Source organism: Coccidioides immitis (assembly GCF_000149335.2).
Source record: "Coccidioides immitis RS genomic scaffold supercont3.1, whole genome shotgun sequence".
Lineage (NCBI taxonomy): Eukaryota > Fungi > Ascomycota > Eurotiomycetes > Onygenales > Onygenaceae > Coccidioides > Coccidioides immitis.
In genome coordinates, this window is record NW_004504310.1 from 5,136,841 (window position 1) to 5,157,297 (window position 20,457).

Sequence of the window (20,457 nt, forward strand, 5' to 3'; positions counted from 1 at the left end):
GAACGCATTCCACTAACTCATAGTTGATTCGACCGAAGAAGGCCGTTAACTAAGTGAAATTTGGGGTGGATATTTAACTATACCGACAGCTTAACCAGATATTTTCCACTACTTCACCTGGAAAATTTGTCGTCAAACCCCGCGCTCAATATGTCACTTCTTGACTAAGCTTTCTCCTCGGTCCTTTCTTGCTTCCTGTTACCCATAGTGCTCGTATCATACCCATTCTCTTCGAGATATCTCCTGAACCGGATGTCTTCATACGTGATTGTGTCCTACACCCCGGGGATAATGTTAGCGGATGCATCATCTTAAACGGGGAATCCCCTTACCTGTCCAATATGGGGTAGTAAAAAGGCTGACAGCGCTGCGCTAAACAAGCAGAGCGCACTAGAAACGAAGAACGGATCTTGCCCAGCGCGAATTTCGTTTGGTGCATTATTTTGAATGATAGGAAAGACATATGTCCCCACGAACGCCCCAACTTTACCCAAGGCGGCCGCAATTCCATAATACTGACCTCGAATGGCGGTTGCACTGCTTTTGGAAGCCACCAGGCCAATGTTATCTCCAGGACCAAGTTCTCCACACGACAGGAAGAGTCTAGGACGGGAGTTTTACTGTCAGTGCTAGTCTCCCTATGAATAGATCATTCCGGCAGAACAATTCTTACCCGTAAACGACAACAAACGCGGCTACATTCTCAGACGTAGCAAGCCACTTATAGCACCCAGCCATGATGAACCCGATGACGCCCTGAGAAGCAACACCCAGAGCCAGGCAGTACCGTGGACCGATCCAGTCACTTACCCATGCTCCCAACGCTGAGCCCGGAATGTAGAAAACATTGATGAGTGTGTTCCAGCCAAAAGCTTTCCACATCGGAGCAGTGTCAGCAAGGACAATCTTCAACCAAACCGATGAGTAGATTCCGAACGAATATGCCGAGAAGTCGTAAATGAACCAGATCAAGGAGACAAGGGACTACTCGATCAGTGAGTTATTAGGGCCGGTTATAGGAGTCCTATGGATTATCTGCTTACAAGTCTCCACCAGTAGAACCTACGGCAAAGTCAGCGGCAGATTATTCATAATAGGAAAAATAGGGACTGTGGTTTGCTCTGTAAAGGCCGCGAGGGGGGATTGGCATACTTGGCAATCAGCCAAATAGGATATTTGTGCATCCTTTCTCGGTTGAACTCTTCGGGCTCCTTCAATTTCAATCGCAGATAGAACAAGCTCAATGGCGGAATCACACCCAGACCCAACATCACGCGCCATGCAGCCCGCAGATGGTTTTCGGTGAAGATAAGGACAAGAATCATGGGCACAAAAGCTGACACGACGAATCCAAAATCAATCTGAAAGTTGGTAAACATGATAAACCAACGATTGCGGTGACCCCTTTTGAGCTCTCCAGAACTCTCCGCGGCGGCGACGCTACCTGCCGGGTACTCCCCGCCGATGCCCACGCCCAGGAAGAAGCGGTATGCTGTGAGGGCTGCGAAGAGTCCCGACTGGCTTCCTCCGGCGCCATAGGATCCGGCTGAGAGGGCGGCAAAAACGATAAGAAGAACGGTGGAGATCATAAGCGACCATTTTCGAGAATAATGGTCGCTCAGATACCCGAAAATGAGCTGACCGACGACTGTCCCGGCGAAAGCGATGGACGGAACATTTTTAACCGCTGTCGAGTTCGCATAGGCCTCCGGATATAGCGTTCTAAGAACGGTGTTTACAGACCCGATAATCTATACGCGTGTTTAACAATATATCCTTCTCACTCGCCAAAAAAAAAAAAAAAAAAAAGCGAGTGCTGTGTATAATATTTTGAAAAGAGCTGCTTACGTTGTTCAGGTACCCATCAGAGAAGAGACCGGCACCACAGGCAATGATTGGCCAACTGCGCTCCCAGCGTGACTTGCCTGTGTTTTCGAGTTCCTGTATTCGTTCCTCTGTCTTTGAAGGTGTGTTTTCTTCAGGCTTTGAAGGCTGAGGGCTCAATATTGCATCGTTGGTAGTAGCCATGACCAATCACGACGTGTTCTGAAGGTGCCAGGTACCACAGATTGCCTTCGCGAATCTCTCGTTGAGAGGAGGGGTAGCAGAGATGGAGGGATGGATAGAGAGGGGTGGGGGAGAAAAAGACAGAGAGATAGTTGAGGGATGAAAAAGGAGAAAGAAGAAGGAAGCGTTGTCCAACAGCTCACCGTTATACTCACCGTGGAGCATGGCCTGATAAGCTTGATTAGTCCGAAACATGTATTAACTACCCTGAGTGGAAAAAAAGATAAAAAAGTAAAAAATAAAAAATAAAAAGCACAAGGAAAAAGAACCTGGAATCATGGAGAAAAGGGCTTTAGGTCAGCTCCGGGGTGAGGAGGATGGTTTACTGGCTAGCTTGAACTCTCCCAACCAAGAGCCTACATTCGATAGCCTGTGGCGTTGATCTCCCACATCTTATGATCAAGTCTACATACTCCCTAAAAGTGAGTTTAAACGAACAAGAATGCATTGTTTCAGCTCTCCATATCCATGCAGCGCTGTCATTGGGCGGCTCGACTGAATGGACCAGGAACATGGATTGGAGTGGCTCGCAGAGTCTGGTAGCTCGTTAACTTGATCTGAGGTTTCTCGGCACGGACACGGACCCCAGTCCGAGAAAGAATTTCATCATCGTAGATCGATCACCTGCAGCGACAAGGCAGGGAGGGTTTAAAGAAGACCCAAACGCCTCTTATCGAGGACCCATGGTTGTATACTGATCCTCCGCATCAACACAGCGGGGATTGGGGGGAAAGTTGTTGAGTGGTATTTAGGTTCGGCTTCCCATGAGCGGACGGCGCTCAGGTTGATGGGCCGGAGTCTTCCGAGACGGTTCCCAAAACGCCGCTTGTCCGGATACGGGTAGGGAACGATCGTGTGAGATGCCCCCACCACCAAGCCTTTGAGGAGGGGAGGAGTGACGGTCATGGTCCCGATCGCAAAATATCATCGCAGCTGAGGATGTGTTGTTCTGTTAAGCAGGGGCGGGTTGCCAAGGGTGCCCGCTTTCAAGGCCTTAGGAGCAGTTAAGCATCGCGGGGCCCGGGCTTGGTAGGGGCTAATCCGTTAAGGTCAGCCAAACTCAGACATGCCGAGCCCGGAACCTTTCCCGATCACGATTTTTCGTTGCTTTCCCGACCGACTATCGGGGCTCAACCTAACACTTGGCTTTGAGAAATCAAGATTATTAAGAAACCGGAGTAAAAGAAAGAAGGGCGAAGAAAGGCATTAGCAATAATTAGTACCACTTTCGCGGAGTACGGAGTATGAGTTGCTCGAATTACGGAGGATTGAGCAGAGAACTGCGCTGCGTGCCCATAATGGCAATGTGTTTCCATTTACTTGTTACTTGGCATGAGTTATTAACCAAGCACACCCGGAGGATGGTTGTTTGGATCCAGTTTGAATTCAGAGTGTAAAAGTCATAAATTCTTGCTACTCTTTTTCTGAGACGCTTTGGACCGTTGAAAGCAGAAATGACAAAACTCCAGGATTCCTACTCGGATGGTGGACGCTCGGGTCGGCTTGAACATTGACGCTCCTCGACAGGAATCCAAGTCCCTGCTGGCTGCAACATTGATTCTAGCATGCCTGCCTCGCAAAATTCCGGAGCATTCTAGCGAGTTCCTCATAATTTGCGCGGTCGGTACAGAGGACTCCGAAGAGGCTTAATAACAATTGCCACCTTACAGCACAGAGAGCTAGCGCGAGGTTGACTACGGCGTATGTACGGAGTACCTTCTGTACAGTAAACTGCAGGTTGCGCTCCTGCAGGAGGCCAGTCTCGATTGCTGAAATATACCCCCAAAATCGATCCATTTTGACGCGAGTAGATGTGGCCAGTTGGGCTCTAATTTAGGAAAAAGTAGACCAAACTCGTCCGTCGACAGTCTCAACTATCGGAATCGAAATGCGGCTTGGTGAGGCGTATTGAATGAGTTTGGTAACAGGGTTTCGAAGAGAAGATGCTAAATTATATGGTCTTCAAAATTGGCCTTCCAGGTAGGATGGTCGACATTCGCATCTTGTTGTACTCCGTACCGAGTAGGCATTCTGGGACTGTACTCCGTAGCTAGGTAAGTAAAATAGATATCAGCGGCCGGAAGGGCTGGTTGTTTCCTGCTCGACAACGTGTTCATTTTTTTTTTTTTTTTTTTTTTTGGAGGGGGGCTTAGTGTCATATCAAGAGCATAGCAACCGGATCTCCATTCATATTACGTTGCCCCTCTGCCTCCGATCGCTGTGAAAAAACGTGGTTCATTTAAACAGTCTCGCATCAACCGGCAAAACATTGCAGATTGGGGCTGGGCAACCGAGCTTGACGCTAGTCCCAATCGAGACCAGCTAGCAACCTTGACGACCATCATCAGCTCAAGCTCCACGCAACGCTGGAGGCAGACAGACAACAGAGCTTCAGCGTCGCAACACAGCACACTTTTTCAGATACTCTTTCTCTCCTTATTCCGCCCCCCTTCCTTTCTTGTTCACTGTTAGTTTGCTTGGTGGCAGTCATGGGTTCCGATCCCCAGTATGCGAAGTACCCCGACCTCACGCTCGCCCAGGATGTCTTCAACCTCGCCAATCCAGCATGTCCGACAGCCTTACGAGAAGGCTCCTTGAAGAAGCTCCAAATCGCCATTGAAGAGAAACACATGGCCCCACTGTACCGTCACCTAGCCCACCCAGTAGAGGGCATTTTAAATCAATCAGGCGAAGGCGTTTCCCAAGCTACGAGTACAAGTTCCAACAAGCCAGTTGTTGCAAGTGACATGCTCCCTCAAACACGAACATCTGCGACCGTCGATCTTCCTTGGGATGAAAAGCTATACGAGAGATTAGTGGCTGAGAATAAGAAGGAGCTCGATGCTTTGCAGAAGGAGGAGGATGAGGCCGCAGAGGCTGCTGGTGACACAGAGGTTCAGGCCGCCCGGGGAAAACGCGCAGAGTTTTGGGCGCGCGTTGGAGATCGGGTAGGAGATATGCTCTACATTTGCGCTTGACCTTGTTGGCAATTGTGTCCGTACTAATACCGAGTGTACCTAGGACAAAGCCATCGCTGCCTATGAAGCCGTCTTCGAAAACACCGGGGTGCTAGGAACAAAAATTGACCTTGTTCTCGCTATGATACGGATTGGATTGTTTTTTGGGGATAAACTATTCGTTAAAAAGCATATTGAACGAGCCAATTCTCTCGTGGAGGGCGGTGGAGATTGGGATCGTCGAAACCGGCTGAAGGCATACAAAGGTTTACACTTGCTTACGATCCGCAACTATAAGCTAGCTGCGCCTCTTCTTCTCGACAGCCTATCTACTTTCACCAGCTACGAATTGTGCAGTTATTCGTCACTGGTCGTATATGCGGTTCTTGCCGGCTCCTTATCCTTGAAGCGGGTAGATTTCAAGGCTAAGGTGGTGGACGCGCCAGAAATTAGGGCGATTCTGGGTGAAGGAGAAGACAGGTTATCGGCGCTAACGGGGGCGATATCGTCTGGCCCCGGTGCGGGAGACGAGGAGATGAAGGATGCGTCTAGCGCGACCCCAGGTCAAGCGTCAACCATCGTCAACCTCACAACGCTAGGTACTGGAAGTGGCATACAAGCAGAAACCGAGGCACCTGTCGATTTTACTCCACTGTCCAATCTTGTCGGTAGTCTTTACAACGGCATATATCGCACGTTTTTCACGGCCCTTGCCGCTGTCGAAGATAACTTTCTCACCCAAGACCGCTACCTCCATGAGCATAGATCCTGGTTTGTTAGAGAAATGCGGTTGCGAGGGTATCAGCAGCTCCTACAAAGTTACCGGGTGGTCGGCCTGAACAGCATGGCGAATGAGTTTGGTGTGACCGTAGATTTCCTTGACAGGTACGTATCACCGCTTGCCGAACTATATTAACTGTGCTTGATGCTGATGGGAATTGAACAGAGATCTCGCCAAATTCATTGCTGGTGATAGAATAGCTTGCACAATTGACCGGGTCAATGGTGTAATTGAAACCAATCGCCCAGATGACAAGAACAAGCAATATGCTGATGTGGTCAAGCAAGGCGATGCACTAATCACAAAGCTTCAGAAATACGGCCAGGCTGTTAGAATGAGAGGCAGTGAACGAGGTTAATGATGCATGACTATGTTTCACCAGCTCGTGGGTTTGGCTCAGGGAAGGCATATGCAGTTCAGAAAAGATAAGAGAGCGATTTTTTGTACTGTATTACCATCTGCTGTAAGGTGCGAACAATAGATGATGTTCATGGGTTTCCAATTCAGAATCTGAGCCGAATTCAAAGGCAAGGAACAGTCATAAATTATGCGGGTTGTGGTCAGGCCTCTTGCATGATAAGGATGACGAAACTGGTTTGGAGGTACTCCGTATTTCGAGAAGATATATTTGTCTTGTAGCCAGCGCCAAACTCAGTGGAAGTAGCAGCAGGTCGACATGTTGCAATAGCCGGACGTTCCTGTGAACAAAAGTTTGTCTCGGATTCTCGACCGAGACAGCCACCGCAAAGTCAAAACCGCGTGGTGGACGCCCTCAGAATTTGCGATGGAGCAGCAAACGTGACGGCGAGGAATGCGACCGAGACAACTCACCCCCAGACAACTACGAGAGGGGAAAAAAAAAAAAAAAAGGTTATGTCCCGTCATTTGGCTTAGTTCTCCGCTGGCCCTGAACCCAAAATCCTCGCCATGCCTCCCTTACCCCGGTACACTCGATCTTTTGCGCTTTCTTTCCCTCCCCGCGAGCGCGTATTATCTGGAGCTCGATTGGTACCGTTGACACGATTCGCAGCTGGTTCTGCGAGCCCGGTTCTAGGTATGGCCCTTTGTCGTCTTTCTTCAGTGGCTCCCCCTCTGTGCATAAAAATACGAGGTGCACTTTCTCCTCCACGTTTCCTCCCCGCAGCCCAGCGCCATGATCTGGTGATGGCATGCATTATTATTATCCGGGCCATTCCGCTCCTTTTGCCCTAGAACCTTCATACCCCGCGGTCACCCTCTGTTTGAGCAGCAACTGACACTGTGTATAAATTCTTGACCCCTAGATATCGCTCGCTCGTCCTCCCTCGGTCCTTGGATATCATCACGCTCCTACTCAGGCAACAAGATGGGTTCATTGCCAGTTGGTCGCCTTCATAAGGGAAATATAAACCCGAATGTCCTTGCTGCCAAATATGCAGTCCGTGGCGAATTGGCCGTCAAGGCGGAAGAATACAGGGTCAAGCTGGAACAGGAGCTCGATACGCTGCCTTTCGACAAAGTCATCTTTGCCAATATCGGGAACCCGCAGCAGCTAGATCAGAAGCCCATCACATTCTTCCGCCAGGTGCTAAGTCTTATGGAATACCCTCCGTTGCTGGAGAACGAAGAGACTTTGAAGTCGGTGTTTGGATACAAGCAGGATGTTATTGATCGTGCGAAATACCTTTTGAAGGACGTCCAAAGCGTCGGGGCTTACAGTCAAAGTCATGGATCCCCGTTAGTTCGCAAAAGTGTTGCTAATTTTATGGAAAAGCGTGATGGCTTTCCCGCCGATCCCGCTCACATTTACCTCTCTGCCGGGGCGTCGTCAGGGGTGAACACTCTCCTTAATATCCTTTGTGCCGGCCATGACAGTGGGGTGCTCGTTCCAATCCCGCAATACCCACTTTACACCGCGACGCTGGCCGTTCTCAACGCGAGATGCGTTCCATACTACCTTGACGAAGAAAGCAACTGGGGTACAGATGTTGACGGGATCAAAGCCTCGGTTGCCAAAGCCAAGGAAGAAGGCACAGATGTTCGCGCAATTGTCGTGATCAACCCAGGAAACCCCACGGGTGCTTGTCTTAGCCCCGAAGCCGTCAAGAAGGTGATCGACCTCGCGGTCGACGAACATCTCGTCATCATTGCCGATGAAGTCTACCAGACAAACATCTTTAAGGGAGAGTTCACATCCTTCAAGAAGAGACTACGACAGTTGCAGCAAGAATCTCCTGGAAAGTACGACCACGTGGAGCTTGCATCGCTGCACAGCGTGTCGAAGGGTATGGTGGGCGAATGTGGCCACCGAGGAGGTTACTTCGAGCTTGTCGGATTCCATGCCGATGTCGAGGAACAGGTGTACAAATTCATTAGTGTCATGCTCTGCCCGCCAGTCATCGGACAGTGCCTTGTCGAACTGATGGTCAATCCTCCAAGGGAAGGAGATCCGAGTTATGAATTGTACCAGAAAGAGTACAGCGCCATCTCGACCGGATTATACCAGCGCGCCGCTGCCTTATACGAGGCATTCAAGCAGATGGAAGGCGTTGAATGTCAGGAACCAACAGTACGTTTCCCTTCCATTTGACCTCATTAACCATTGAGATGCGCGTTCTTCTAACCACGATTTGCCTTCTAGGGCGCTATGTACCTTTTCCCGTCCATTACTCTTCCGCAGAAGGCCATCGCAGCTGCTGAAGCAGCAGGCCGTCATCCCGATGAATTTTACTCTCTCCGTCTTCTTGACGCTACGGGTGTCTGCATCGTCCCAGGTTCCGGGTTTGGTCAGAAACCGGGGACGTACCACTTCCGCACGACATTCTTGGCTCCTGGCACCGACTGGGTGAACAGAATCGTGGCCTTCCACAAGAAATTTATGGATGAGTTCAGATGATAGCTCTTCTCTGATTTTAAAGGACCTTTTTCTTTTTGTTTGCGTGGGTAGCGGTGGTATATACCCTTACCGTGCCTCCTTTTCGCTTGTGGATTTCTTCTTCAACAGAGACGTATGATGATAGGGATCTTTTTAGGATGTTTCTCATAGACATAAATAAGCAAGCAAGCGTTGAGAGGTTATTATAAGCTCTGAGTGATATGATAGCAGTGCGCCCACTGCAAGTACCCCTTATTAGGCCTCGTCATTCAATATAGACATACGCCCAAGGAGACGCATTGCTATCCAGCATGGTCCTCTCCTATATGTAAAGTCGATGTATCCAGTTCACCCGAGACTGTCAACAAGAGAAAAGGGAAGGAAAAGAAAAGAAAAGCAAAAAAAAAAAAATAATTGCCTGGAGGTCGAAACATCCAAACGTCACCGACGCAAATCTCCGCGAGCTTGACAAGGATCGCACGGAGCCTGATTCTCCGTCTCTTTAGAGGTTGAGCGCAGGGATCGGGTCCCAGTCACATGGGTCGGAAATTTTCGGATTTATTTTTCTCTGTTTCTTTTTTTCCCGCTTTTTATTTTTAGAGCGGTTTGGGGGGGGGGAATGAGTGAGACTGCATAGAGAGAGAAAGAGAAAGAAAAAAAAAAAAAATCAGAGAGAGGATTTTCGTCCCTTGAATAGCCGAAGGGAAGAATTAGGGGTTCCGGAGCATTTCTGATTAGTGGGGGAAGCGAAAACGTAACAATAACCCCCTCAACCCCGGCCAGTGGTTTCAGGTAGGAATTTCAGGTCTCAGCCCTTTTTTCTTATAGGGTTTTGTTCTTTTTGGTCGTCGAAAGTCCTTCTGTAGGGCTAGCCAGCCTGAGGGCCTCGCCGCGGCGAAGGTTTAGAGGTAAATCGGCCTCGTGATGTCTCTAAATTTTACGGAGTACGGAGGAATTGGTTTCAGAATAACTTTTGAAATGATTCTCTCAACAAACGTATGTGTACGCCATCTGGTCTACGTTGGTGGAAGTGTCATGGGCTGATTGCTCCATATCGGCGCTGCGCTGGCAAGTCCTTCGTAACACAGGAATATTTCCAACAGGGTGCGAGCATGGTTGAACAACATCAGTTGTGTCAGAGCTTCTCCCCAGTCAGAACGGTAAGAGCGTCACATGCTATATAGAGATGAGCTATATTATTTAACCGCTTGGGTGAAATGGACATGATTGAGCGGCGATAATTCTGCTTGCGAGGCAACGTAAATAGGAGACGCGCGCGATCGAAAAGGGGCAATTGGAACTACGGAGTACACAAAAATAGATCCACACACTTGACGAATGGCTACGGAGTACGGAGAACAGGGTTCTCTTCATGGCACCTCTTCGTGGACTGGAATGATCGTTCTAGTGGCAATCATGTATCGGTCTCTGAAAAGGGGCTTCTCGAGTCAAAAAGGAGAAGAAAGCCTTACAGAGGTCACCCTTGTATTGGACTTCTGGACGGGGCTCATAGTAACTTACACCCGGAATATCGTCCGCCTGTCATCTGATCGCACAGAAGATGTTAAAATAGACTTTTTAAGGCTTTTTTCCTTCGTTCGCTAGCACTGTCTCGAAACCAGCCGGTATGTGTCATAGGATTAAAAAAGACGGCTTTTTGTCTTTTCAGGCGCTTCGAGGTTCAGGAGTCACCGAGATTGGGGGAAAAGTCAAAACGAAGGATTGCTTGACTCGGAGCTATGTTATGGAGGGTTGAATCTGGCGTCGTCGTTGCACAAGACGGGAACTAACGACGACTAGTCGCGAATCCCCCAAAGTTCTGGAAACATCGTTTCCAGGCACAACGAATCCGGCAAGCAGTTTAACACTGTCAGGTACGGATGCCGGAGCGACGGAGTAGCGTCCGCGTCCCCAGGAAATCCCGTAGGGAAAAGTTCGGAAAAGTGCTTGGCTGGAGAAAAGTGGGCTGGAACCTTGGGACATGATTCGAAGATGGAGATTGCCCGTTGAAGAAATTTTCGATACTGGATGAAAATTTCGGATGGTCGCATGCAGGGATTTGATGGTCGTATGTAGTGGAGGAGGAGGGAGTTGGAGCACGAAATCGTCGAACTTGCAACTTCTCCCGAATCACGCTGGTCCATGACAGCTGGGATGTTGGATGTCAGTGTGTTTGTTTGAGCGTTAAACTGACACAATGCTTAATCCCTCAAGCGTGTAACTACCGTAGGCACATCCTGAATGTAGTTTGCTTTTGACGAACGGCATACGCGGGTCGGCGTCTTTTCGTTGCTGCTCGAGTGAATATCGCCATTCGATCAACGACAAATGACGACGTGCGCGGGAAGGGATTTTGGGGGGGAACCCAGAGCGTCATCGACTTCCGTTCGTCCTGATTGGCCATGTGGCCCTTCTTCCGATGTTTGCCACGAGAAGCCGAGTTCAACGAGAATCGCCTTCAGGCTGTGGGCCCCGTCATCATCGGGGGGAGAAGAGTTCTCCCTTTGGGGACGGAGTACGGAGTACAGAGCCTTGAAGAGTCAATTGCGCATTCGACCCCGTACTCCGTACAGCAAAAGCGTTTAGCAGCAGGCAGAATATAGTTACATACTAACTCTTGTCGAGCAGATCGCTCAAATAACTATGTACTTGCTTCTTCAGGGGCATCGACATGTCCATGATGGATGGCGAGTCCACCCACAGCATTTTGCTATCGGCTAATTGAACTCAGAGGCGCCCACCCCTGCCGTTCAATCCTTGGAAAAACGGAGGATAATACGGACTGTTCCTCCCTGTGTCTGTATGTACTGTCGATCGTGGGTTCGCCCCGGCATCCCTGCCTGCCCATGCAAACCGGCCAGGATGTCGCTCGTCTTTGGGTTTCTGGCGGTTTTGGGCTGTGTCGGTCATGTGCCCAGCCACACTCTCCGCTTAGTCAATCCAGGCCGCAGTCTCGCCCGGTCGAGCGCCCGCAGCGAAAACCTGCTTGCCAGAGTTGTCGCTCCCAGCTCCAAGGACGCCGGAGTGCCATGATGGAGAAGCTGTCGCGATATTCCGCTGTGATTCGACACCGTAGACCGAGTGCGCTGGTGGCTTTGGGAAATGTAAGTAGCGGTCAACGTTCACTGGGAGGAGGCAAACCAAAGCATTTAAAAAGGGCGAACAGGGCACGGAGCTGCTTCAAAGTCTTTTTTCCTTTTCAACCTCACCTCTTCGCTAGCATCCTCGCAATCCCATTGAACCTTTTACCTAACCCCTCCTCCAGGGAAAAACAGCCTGATCGTCACTGGATTAAGTAACACCCGTTGCTTGCAGTCTCCTTGAATAGCTTTGTTTCACTTTTTTCATTCGTCGCCCGGAACGTCATCCAATCCCACAGGTCCCTCCCCCCCTGGCAAGCCCTTCCACACAGACTCCATTTTTTTCTTCTTATTCTCCATTTTCACAGCCTAGGCCGTTTTCGGGTCATTTCGGAGCAGTTTGCTGCCATATTTAATTTCGTGTACGCTAAAACCTCTGACAAAATACTACGCCACTGCCCAGCTTGGTCACGGTTTACCCGGTATCTCCCGTCAGCTGTGGAGAAGCACGCATGGTACGGGAGGGCTAACCATTCCGTGGGACAGGGCAGCAGACTCGCAGTGAATTCGATTTCGCCGTACTCCGTAATCAAAAGCCAAATCATGGATCCCGCACCCGCATCTTCAGCTCCTCGTGCTACCGTTAATATACCCCCCAATCACCCACTTCCTCTCGACTATTTCACCTCAGATTTCGTTCGACAGCAAGCTGCCAAACAACAGCACTCGAACTACCATTCCACATCCCTGAGAAACATGGTGTCGACATCTGTCAATCGCACTGCGCTGCACCCCACTGGTGTTCAGTATGTTCCCCTTCCCATCCCCTGTCCGTTCTGTTGTTGAACCTTGTTGCCGCGGTTATTGTCGTCATTGTTCATGAATTGTATCCGCCGAGACTGGCCTTCTCCAGTGGATATATATGAAGGCCATGTCGGATCTCCATGAGCACTACACAATCGACACCCACAGCAAACATATCTTCAACTTAGCGGCGCAAGCTACCACCGAAACCATGATTGCTAACGGTGACCTCAGACCAGGAAAGGGCCACACTGAGCTCGAGGAGGAGCTTCACGAAACAGCCCACATTGACTATGAAAGAGTAGCAATTGTGAGTTTGCTCTTTGCTGCCCTCTTCCTCCTGCAACTTTTATACATGCTACTCTCTGATCAGCAACATACTGATTAACCACCGGAATAGATCGCCAATCCTTCTGTTGCTGCTCTCTACGAAGATGCCCTCGTCTACGAGACCGGAACCGCTATCACATCCAGCGGAGCCCTGACCGCATACTCCGGAGCCAAAACGGGTAGATCACCCCTAGACAAGAGAATTGTCAAAGAAGAAACATCAGAGAATGAGATCTGGTGGGGTCCAGTCAACAAGCCCATGACCCCTGAGGTGAGTCACCTTTCAAGTTATTTTTATTTCTTTAATGTTTTTTTTCCTTTTCCTTTTCTTTTTTCTTCCTTTTTTTTTTTTTTTTTTTTTTTTTTTTTGAAAACTGTTTCGATCGTGTGACTGCCCATGCTGCCGAGCCCACGACCCTTTTGCTCAGCCCTTTTCCGCGTCCCGAACTTTCTTCCACCCCTGCGCTCTTGGCAGCGTATCGGGGCTCCTGTGGCTTCCCCGCAGCTGCTGGGTCGCGCCCGGACCCTCTCCGAACCTCACGTGGTGTGACGTCATGACTGATTACTAACCGTGTTGTCCCGATTGGCAGGTCTGGAGAATCAACCGAGAGAGAGCCGTCGATTACCTCAACACAAGAAACCGAATCTACGTGATTGATGGCTATGCCGGCTGGGATGAGCGCTACCGCATCAACGTCCGCGTCGTTTGCGCACGTGCCTACCATGCTCTGTTCATGCGTAACATGCTTATCCGTCCCAAGCGGGAGGAGCTACAGCATTTCCACCCAGACTATGTCATCTACAACGCCGGATCTTTCCCCGCAAACAGATGGACTGAGGGTATGACATCGGCTACCTCCGTTGCCATTAACTTTGCCGAGAAGGAGATGGTCATCCTTGGCACAGAGTATGCCGGAGAGATGAAGAAGGGTGTCTTCACGGTTCTCTTCTATGAGATGCCAATCAAGCACAACGTCCTCACCCTCCACTCCTCTGCCAACCAGGGCCCAGATGGTGATGTTACCCTCTTCTTCGGCTTGTCTGGTACCGGAAAGACAACCCTCTCTGCCGACCCCAAGCGTGCTTTGATTGGTGACGACGAGCACTGTTGGAGCGACCGTGGTGTCTTCAACATTGAGGGCGGAGTATGTTACCCAATTCTTCCTTTTTTTTTTTTTTTTTTTTTTTCCCTTTTATAACAATCTTCTAACGCAATTTCTAGTGCTACGCCAAGTGCATTGGTCTATCCGCAGAGAAGGAACCTGATATCTTCAACGCTATCAAGTTCGGATCTGTCTTGGAGAATGTTGTCTTCAACCCAGAGACACGTATCGTGGACTACGATGATGCTACCTTGACTGAGAATACCAGATGGTAAGATTGGAGATTCCAAAATTGCGAGATTCATGGTTGCTAATTGTCCTCATAGCGCCTATCCCATTGAATATATCGAGAACGCCAAGATTCCATGCCTGGCTGAGCAGCACCCATCCAACATCATCCTCCTTACTTGCGATGCCCGTGGCGTTCTTCCACCGATCTCCAAGCTCACCAGCGAACAGACCATGTTCCACTTCATTTCCGGTTACACCTCCAAGATGGCTGGCACCGAGGACGGTGTTACTGAGCCCCAGGCTACCTTCTCTTCCTGCTTCGCTCAACCATTCTTGGCTCTCCACCCAATGCGCTATGCTCGCATGCTCGCTGACAAGATTGCTGAGCACAAGGCTAACGCTTGGTTGTTGAACACCGGCTGGGTTGGTGCTGGCTGCACCACTGGTGGCAAGCGTTGCCCACTCAAGTACACTCGTGCCATTCTTGATGCGATCCACTCCGGTGAGCTCGCCAAGGTCGAGTACGAGACCTACGACACCTTCAACCTTCACATCCCCAAGTCCTGCCCCAACGTTCCTAGCGAGCTGCTGAACCCACAGAGAAGCTGGACCGGCTCCGCCAGCTTCAAGGATGAAGTCAACAAGCTGGCTGAGCTCTTCAACCAGAACTTCACGAAGTACAGCGCGGAAGCCACCCCAGAGGTCCTCGCCGCTGCTCCAGTTGTCACTGGTGCAGAGGAGGCACCGGTCGCTGATAAGGCCGCTCCCGTTCAAGTCAACGGCGAACAGGCCCAGGAGACCACAAATTGACTAGCCAAGCAAGAGTCGGCGTCACAACCGGAAGAAATCTTGACGAAAAAGTCAAAACGTCGATTCTTGAGTTTACGAAGAATGCTGTCCAAAAAAAATTAGTTTGAATTGGGTTCGAATCCTTTTTTTTTTGCGAGTTTGCATTGACTTGTATTCCAAAAAAACAGTTTTATGGGACTTTCCCTCATGTTTTTTTCTTTTTTTTGTTCCCCTTGATTCTCTTCTGATATGCATAGTTTGCCTGGGTTCTCTGCATCATACCAAAGGTTTTAATTGCCCCCTTGTCTCTTGTCGTTCTGCGACTACCACTTTTAAACCCCTTTAACCCCATCACTACAGACAACGACCTCATCCTTCTTTACAAACCACGCTCTATTCTCCTCATGAGAAATATTCCTTCATGAGTCTGCACATGTCCTCCTTTTTCTCTTTTTCCCCTTTCTTTTTCCAATCATGATATTCCTCGACGCGTTTCCTGTTTAAGTGCAGATTAATACTGTGATCACCTTCCAACACCAAGCAGAGTTGACAACAACTTAAAAAAAAAAGGTCTTGCAAAAAGCAAGAAAACCATGTACCGCTGGTTTGGTCAAGGGACACGGAAGTTGGTAAAAAGAGGAGGAAGAATCAGAAAGAGTTATATTTACATAAAAAAATGAAATAAAAAGAATATAACCCTGAAACTCTTTTCTCCCTTTGGTCGGAATTAACATGAAAGACTTGTTGTAGGTGAAACGAAATATTTAAAATCATCCTTCTAGATTGTGATCTGCACGCCTTGATTTGGGTCCAGTCTGGTAAATAACACATGTAGATGCTCTGAGGTGGGATCCAAAAACCAAATGCAGAGTTGATAGTGATAGTAGTCTTATGATGGACGAAGATCTTAGCGTATAGTATCGCCTACTAACAAGGCAAAAAGCTGATGAGCAGACCCTGGGCGAATTGAAGACATGCAGCACTAACACCCTATTTGCAGAAAATAAGCTGACAAGCAATGCGGCGGAGTTAAGTCTAGAAAGCCTATGTAGCCGGTGGGTAGGGGATAAGAAGGCCTCAACAGATACTCGGCAAGCCTTCCATTTTTACAGCAGCTTCCCAACAGTTACGGTTCAGACACGGGATCCTGACCTGGCCAAATTGGCTAGGGACGTATCACAGCAGAGCTCAGGTCCAGTCGTCAACAACCTTGGCAAAAGTCGCAAATTATCTTCCATACTCGTACTCTTGCCAATTGAATTCGAAAAGGAGCCGCAATAGCTCGGGTGATATCGGGGGCCGGAATGACCTTTTTCCACGACGGCGAAGGATTTTGGGGAGATGGCCTCGATTTGAAACACGACGGCGGAGTTACGGAGATGGGGGACGGAATAGTATCCTCCCAGCACTTCACTTCCGCTTCCGCCTTTTCTTGTGTGCCTTGGTGCGAATAATGGAAGCCGACTTACATAGCTTCCTCCCGTCAGCCGGGACCGGGAGAACGGGTCTTGCTGGCGGGCAGGAGGGCTCGGACAGGAACACGGGCAGAGTGGAGTACGTAGTTAGTTACTAATGTATGTGTAATGCGATATATTGCGGAATGGGAGGCTTCTTTTCCTTATTTTATTTTATTTTATTTTTTTTGGTCTTGCAAGGTGAGAGCTTCTCTCAGCAAATATCGAGATCGCCTAATAAGTTGTTTAAGCAGCGGAGGAAAACTATTTACCGAGTAAAGTTTCCTCCGTCCAACAAGTCGGCCCGGAATGGCTGCCGAAGAAGGCCAAGAGCTGCTGGCCCCAACAGAGCGAGGCAAAAGGCTGGATATTTTCAACGGCCAGCCAGGCGTCTGAGTTGCATCTTCAAACTCTCTTGTGGGGACCATGAGTGCATCGTTGGGCAAGTTGGGCCAAATTTTCGTGGTTGCTAGTTATTTGCTGTTCAGTGTTCCAGGGCCTTGATAACGACCGATCTTGGTCATGCTGCCGAAGAACAAAACCAAAAAAAAAAAAAAAAGAAAAAGAAGGGATTCCCAGTAGGGGGACACTGGTCTTCTGGTGGTGAGCTGGGCTGCAATGTCAGTCTCTCTTTGAAATCCAAGAATACTAATCTCGATTCAAAAAAAAAAACCGAATGAAAAGAAAAAGAAAAAAAGAAAAAGGGCCATCCGCCAGATCAGCCGGAAATTAACTGGGTGGGCCAGGCTAGTGTTGCTGACTAGTTCGTTTAGTGAGTTAGTTAACTTGGTTAGGGGGGGGTTTAGTTGGTGATGACGTCCACAAGAACCAAAACGTACAGGGTTGCTGGCTGGCAGGATACGCAGCGAGATCGCGGTGTGTGTCGGCGGGATAAAATCGCTATTTCGTAGCCATTAAGTATCTTTTATATAGGTACCTTCCAAAGGGACGGAGAGGGGAAACGGCACATGACGCAGGCAGGGGCAGCCAGGAACACCCAACACGGAAGGCGTGTCAGTCCTGCAGCTTAGTGTTTACCCCGCACCTCACAGTGACCTGCGCTGCTTGTACAGCTACAAAGCCACGGGGTCGGCTCGGGGTAAGTTTGGGTGTGTGTCTCTTTCATCTGAAGAGCAAGAAGACGACAATACAATAGTCCGCACGCTCCAGGACTTGTGTGTGTGTGTTTTGCCAAATGCCATTTATCCGGCCCGTCAACAGGGGAGCTAGATGCCGAACGGGAAGCTTTAGTTAACAAGTTAGAGTGGCCCTACGGAGTATATACCCGGATCTACTTTGAGTTCAACCTCGCAATGCTGTCATATTCTCGAAGCTGGAGCGTGAGCAGCAGAGTGACTTGCTCTGCCCGCGACTCCACAGTATGTAGATATACTTAAACCTTGGTATCCCCTTTTCCTGCGTGCTCAGGAAGGAGAAAAAGGTCTCCCCCGGTATCCTACAAGTACAAAGTACAAGATACGGCTGGGCTCCCGCCTGCAACTCGCGCTGCTTCGAGGTACTTGATACTTGAAACTACCTTCTCCCCTTTGCCGTTGCAAGCTTTGCGTCAACTTTTTGACTTCCCTTCTCCAGCCCTCTCTTCCTGCTCCTCTCCTCTCCTCTCCTCTCTACTCTCTCCTCTCTCTCTCTCTCTCTCTCCCTCCGTCTTCACCTCCATCGTCCTCATCCTCGCCCATCGTCCGTCCACCATCTCTCTCACCTAGCTATCGTTTCCAATTAAACGTTAGCAAGCCACCGGTCCTCTCCCCTCTTTTTTCTCCCTAGTTCACCTCTTGACTCTCTGCACGGGGTACCGTTTGCCGCCAACTTTCATTGGGTCCCGATCCCTCTGCCGATTACCCCCAGGCTTCCCCGCGCGACAGAACCATCCGTCGTTCGCCACTCTATATTAAGGCTGTCTTTTCCCTCCGAGTGGCATCCGTTGGATCGCCGTTAATCTGATCAAGTCTCGAGACGCCAACCGATCACGCGATTCTCTGTTGTTTTGTCATCTCCCTCCGGCTGGTAAATCTTCTTCACCAACCTGGCTGAAGTTCGACTGGTGCTAGAACCTGCTTCTGCTCGCGGTCAACTTACCTCTCCCCACTGAGTGAGTTTTGATTTTCCTTTTCTTTTCTTTCTTTCTTTCTTTCTTTTTTTTATTATACCTCTCCTCTACCTAATCGCCCGCGGTTTTCATATACCCCGCTCCGATGAGCTTGTGGGGTTGAAGCTTTCCTCTCATTAATAGGAGCTTTCGCCACGTGCAAACACCGTAATTTGACCCAAGTGTGTGTGTGTTGGCTGATGGTATTCAAACTGTTTAGTATACAGTATACAGTCCAGCTTATATCGGTGACCACTATCCGATTTTGAGGGCCATTCTCATTCTTTTCGATTGCACAATGACCTCCACATCTCTAAAAGAGACGGCTTCCGCAGCTGCCTCCGAGGCCCCAAGAGAAGCAAAAGCGGCCGTTGAGAGCTCCCCCGGAAGAGCTTCATCCGTATTTCAGTCCCCATTCGTACGTGCGGCCTTGCCTTTCGTCAATGGCGGTCTCGCAGGTATGACGGCCACCACTTGCATCCAGCCTATCGACATGGTCAAAGTTCGACTGCAGCTCGCAGGTGAGGGTGCCAGAACCGGCCCTCGACCTTCAGCGCTGGGTATCACAAGAGACATCATTGCTTCTGGCAGAGTGCTTGACTTGTACACTGGACTATCAGCTGGCCTCTTACGACAGGCAGTTTACACTACCGCGCGCCTCGGGTTCTTTGACACCTTCATAGCTATGCTGAACAGCCGTGCTGCGGCTTCTGGAACTAAAGTGACTTTTGGCGAGCGTGCTGCAGCCGGGTTGACAGCGGGTGGAATCGCTGCGATGGTTGGAAACCCCGCCGATCTCGCGCTCATCCGCATGCAGTCCGATGGATTGAAGCCCAAAGAGGCCAGAGCCAACTACCGCTCCGTCATAGATGCCCTGGCCCGCATTTCCAAATCCGAAGGAATCACCGCCCTCTGGGCTGGAGCTTTCCCGACGGTAGTCCGGGCAATGGCGCTGAACTTCGGTCAATTGACTTTCTTCTCCGAGAGCAAATCCCAGCTTCAAGCCCACACAAACCTTTCTCCGCAGAACAGAACTTTTGCTGCATCGGCAATCGCCGGATTTTTTGCTAGTTTCCTATCGCTGCCATTTGACTTTATCAAAACTCGCCTCCAAAAGCAACAGAAAGACCCCAAGACCGGGCAACTGCCGTACAAGGGTGTCTTCGACTGCGCCAGGAAGGTTGTGCGCGATGAAGGCTGGTTAAGATTTTATCGTGGCTTTGGAACTTACTACGTTCGGATTGCGCCCCATGCGTAAGTGGATCCCAAACTCAGACACCGTCACTTTCTTTTATCCGCCCAACAGCGGATCTGCCCTGGCCCACCATCCAATGCCCTCGCTAACAAATAATTCTTTTTGCCTTTAGCATGGTGACCCTGATTGTCGTCGACTATCTCAACCTGTTGACATCATAAAGTCAACTTCGAATTTCATGACTCTCCCTCGTCTGTGACGATCGATTGCCGAATCTATCTCCCTGCATATTATCCAGTTGAAGTGGGCTCCTCCAGACATGACAGCAAACCAAATAACGATGAAAACGGACTCGATAACGCGAGAAAAAAAAAGGAGCAGGAAAAGAAAAAATATATTTAATAAAAATAAAAAATTTCCCTTGAAAACAGCCAAGCTGGACAAGTCCAAAGTGACGACTTCGTTTGAGTTTAATATGCAGCGATAGAGATTATTTTCCTTTGTCTCTTATTCGCAGGAGCAACTTATATCACTGTAGTGATTTGATGATCTACTTGGTCTTGTGTGCGATAATTAAGACTTCCACTTGTTTGCTTTTCTATCTGATATCACTATACCATGACTCGCCTTAGGGATTATTCTCATTATAACTTTTCCAATGAAATTGAATTGACAATTTACAGTTACCTTTGTCCTTGTGTTTGG

At 49.3% G+C, this 20,457-nt stretch overlaps 6 protein-coding genes across 6 annotated transcripts; 4 read left to right on the forward strand and 2 right to left on the reverse strand.

Moving 5' to 3' along the window:
* Positions 1-164: 164 nt before the first annotated feature.
* On the reverse strand, positions 165-2,292 carry CIMG_01268 (MFS phospholipid transporter; the record flags this gene model as incomplete). Its single annotated transcript, XM_001247496.2, has 6 exons — positions 1,849-2,292; positions 1,153-1,751; positions 1,044-1,062; positions 674-984; positions 333-603; positions 165-275 (listed from the first exon to the last, which is right to left on the reverse strand). The coding sequence occupies exons 1-6, from the start codon at positions 2,026-2,028 to the stop codon at positions 165-167; spliced, it is 1,491 nt and encodes a 496-aa protein (XP_001247497.1). The 5' UTR covers positions 2,029-2,292.
* Positions 2,293-4,440: 2,148 nt separating this feature from the next.
* CIMG_01267 (proteasome regulatory particle subunit) lies at positions 4,441-6,305 on the forward strand. The gene is made up of 3 exons (XM_001247495.2): positions 4,441-5,015; positions 5,089-5,909; positions 5,971-6,305. The coding sequence occupies exons 1-3, from the start codon at positions 4,557-4,559 to the stop codon at positions 6,161-6,163; spliced, it is 1,473 nt and encodes a 490-aa protein (XP_001247496.1). The 5' UTR covers positions 4,441-4,556; the 3' UTR covers positions 6,164-6,305.
* Positions 6,306-6,645: 340 nt separating this feature from the next.
* Positions 6,646-8,846, forward strand: CIMG_01266 (alanine aminotransferase). Its single transcript, XM_001247494.2, has 3 exons — positions 6,646-6,859; positions 7,089-8,353; positions 8,426-8,846. Exons 1-3 carry the CDS (start codon positions 6,733-6,735, stop codon positions 8,678-8,680), a joined length of 1,647 nt encoding a protein of 548 aa, XP_001247495.1. The 5' UTR covers positions 6,646-6,732; the 3' UTR covers positions 8,681-8,846.
* Positions 8,847-9,841: 995 nt separating this feature from the next.
* On the reverse strand, positions 9,842-11,547 carry CIMG_10710 (uncharacterized protein). Its single transcript, XM_012358874.1, has 2 exons — positions 10,181-11,547; positions 9,842-10,063 (listed from the first exon to the last, which is right to left on the reverse strand). Exon 1 carries the CDS (start codon positions 10,801-10,803, stop codon positions 10,456-10,458), a length of 348 nt encoding a protein of 115 aa, XP_012214297.1. The 5' UTR covers positions 10,804-11,547; the 3' UTR covers positions 9,842-10,063; positions 10,181-10,455.
* Positions 11,548-11,890: 343 nt separating this feature from the next.
* On the forward strand, positions 11,891-15,777 carry CIMG_01264 (phosphoenolpyruvate carboxykinase [ATP]). The gene is made up of 7 exons (XM_001247492.2): positions 11,891-12,221; positions 12,286-12,545; positions 12,778-12,853; positions 12,944-13,144; positions 13,464-14,018; positions 14,096-14,247; positions 14,303-15,777. Exons 2-7 carry the CDS (start codon positions 12,343-12,345, stop codon positions 15,015-15,017), a joined length of 1,902 nt encoding a protein of 633 aa, XP_001247493.2. The 5' UTR covers positions 11,891-12,221; positions 12,286-12,342; the 3' UTR covers positions 15,018-15,777.
* Positions 15,778-18,855: 3,078 nt separating this feature from the next.
* On the forward strand, positions 18,856-20,433 carry CIMG_01263 (mitochondrial dicarboxylate carrier protein; the record flags this gene model as incomplete). Its single annotated transcript, XM_001247491.2, has 2 exons — positions 18,856-19,811; positions 19,925-20,433. 2 exons carry the CDS (start codon positions 18,856-18,858, stop codon positions 19,971-19,973), a joined length of 1,005 nt encoding a protein of 334 aa, XP_001247492.1. The 3' UTR covers positions 19,974-20,433.
* Positions 20,434-20,457: the final 24 nt, after the last annotated feature.

What these genes read in the sequence shown, in the direction of transcription:
- CIMG_10710 (XM_012358874.1), bottom strand. Translation starts at nt 10,803, where the DNA reads ATGGACCAGCGTGATTCGGGAGAAGTTGCAAGTTCGACGATTTCGTGC.
- CIMG_01267 (XM_001247495.2), top strand. Translation starts at nt 4,557, where the DNA reads ATGGGTTCCGATCCCCAGTATGCGAAGTACCCCGACCTCACGCTCGCC. An exon ending in GGGCGCGCGTTGGAGATCGG is followed by an intron (nt 5,016 to 5,088) that starts GTAGGAGATATG and finishes GAGTGTACCTAG; the next exon opens with GACAAAGCCATCGCTGCCTA. An exon ending in ACCGTAGATTTCCTTGACAG is followed by an intron (nt 5,910 to 5,970) that starts GTACGTATCACC and finishes GGAATTGAACAG; the next exon opens with AGATCTCGCCAAATTCATTG.
- CIMG_01266 (XM_001247494.2), top strand. Translation starts at nt 6,733, where the DNA reads ATGCCTCCCTTACCCCGGTACACTCGATCTTTTGCGCTTTCTTTCCCT. An exon ending in TTCTGCGAGCCCGGTTCTAG is followed by an intron (nt 6,860 to 7,088) that starts GTATGGCCCTTT and finishes CTTGACCCCTAG; the next exon opens with ATATCGCTCGCTCGTCCTCC. An exon ending in TTGAATGTCAGGAACCAACA is followed by an intron (nt 8,354 to 8,425) that starts GTACGTTTCCCT and finishes TTTGCCTTCTAG; the next exon opens with GGCGCTATGTACCTTTTCCC.
- CIMG_01264 (XM_001247492.2), top strand. Translation starts at nt 12,343, where the DNA reads ATGGATCCCGCACCCGCATCTTCAGCTCCTCGTGCTACCGTTAATATA. An exon ending in ACTATGAAAGAGTAGCAATT is followed by an intron (nt 12,854 to 12,943) that starts GTGAGTTTGCTC and finishes CCACCGGAATAG; the next exon opens with ATCGCCAATCCTTCTGTTGC. An exon ending in ACAAGCCCATGACCCCTGAG is followed by an intron (nt 13,145 to 13,463) that starts GTGAGTCACCTT and finishes CCCGATTGGCAG; the next exon opens with GTCTGGAGAATCAACCGAGA.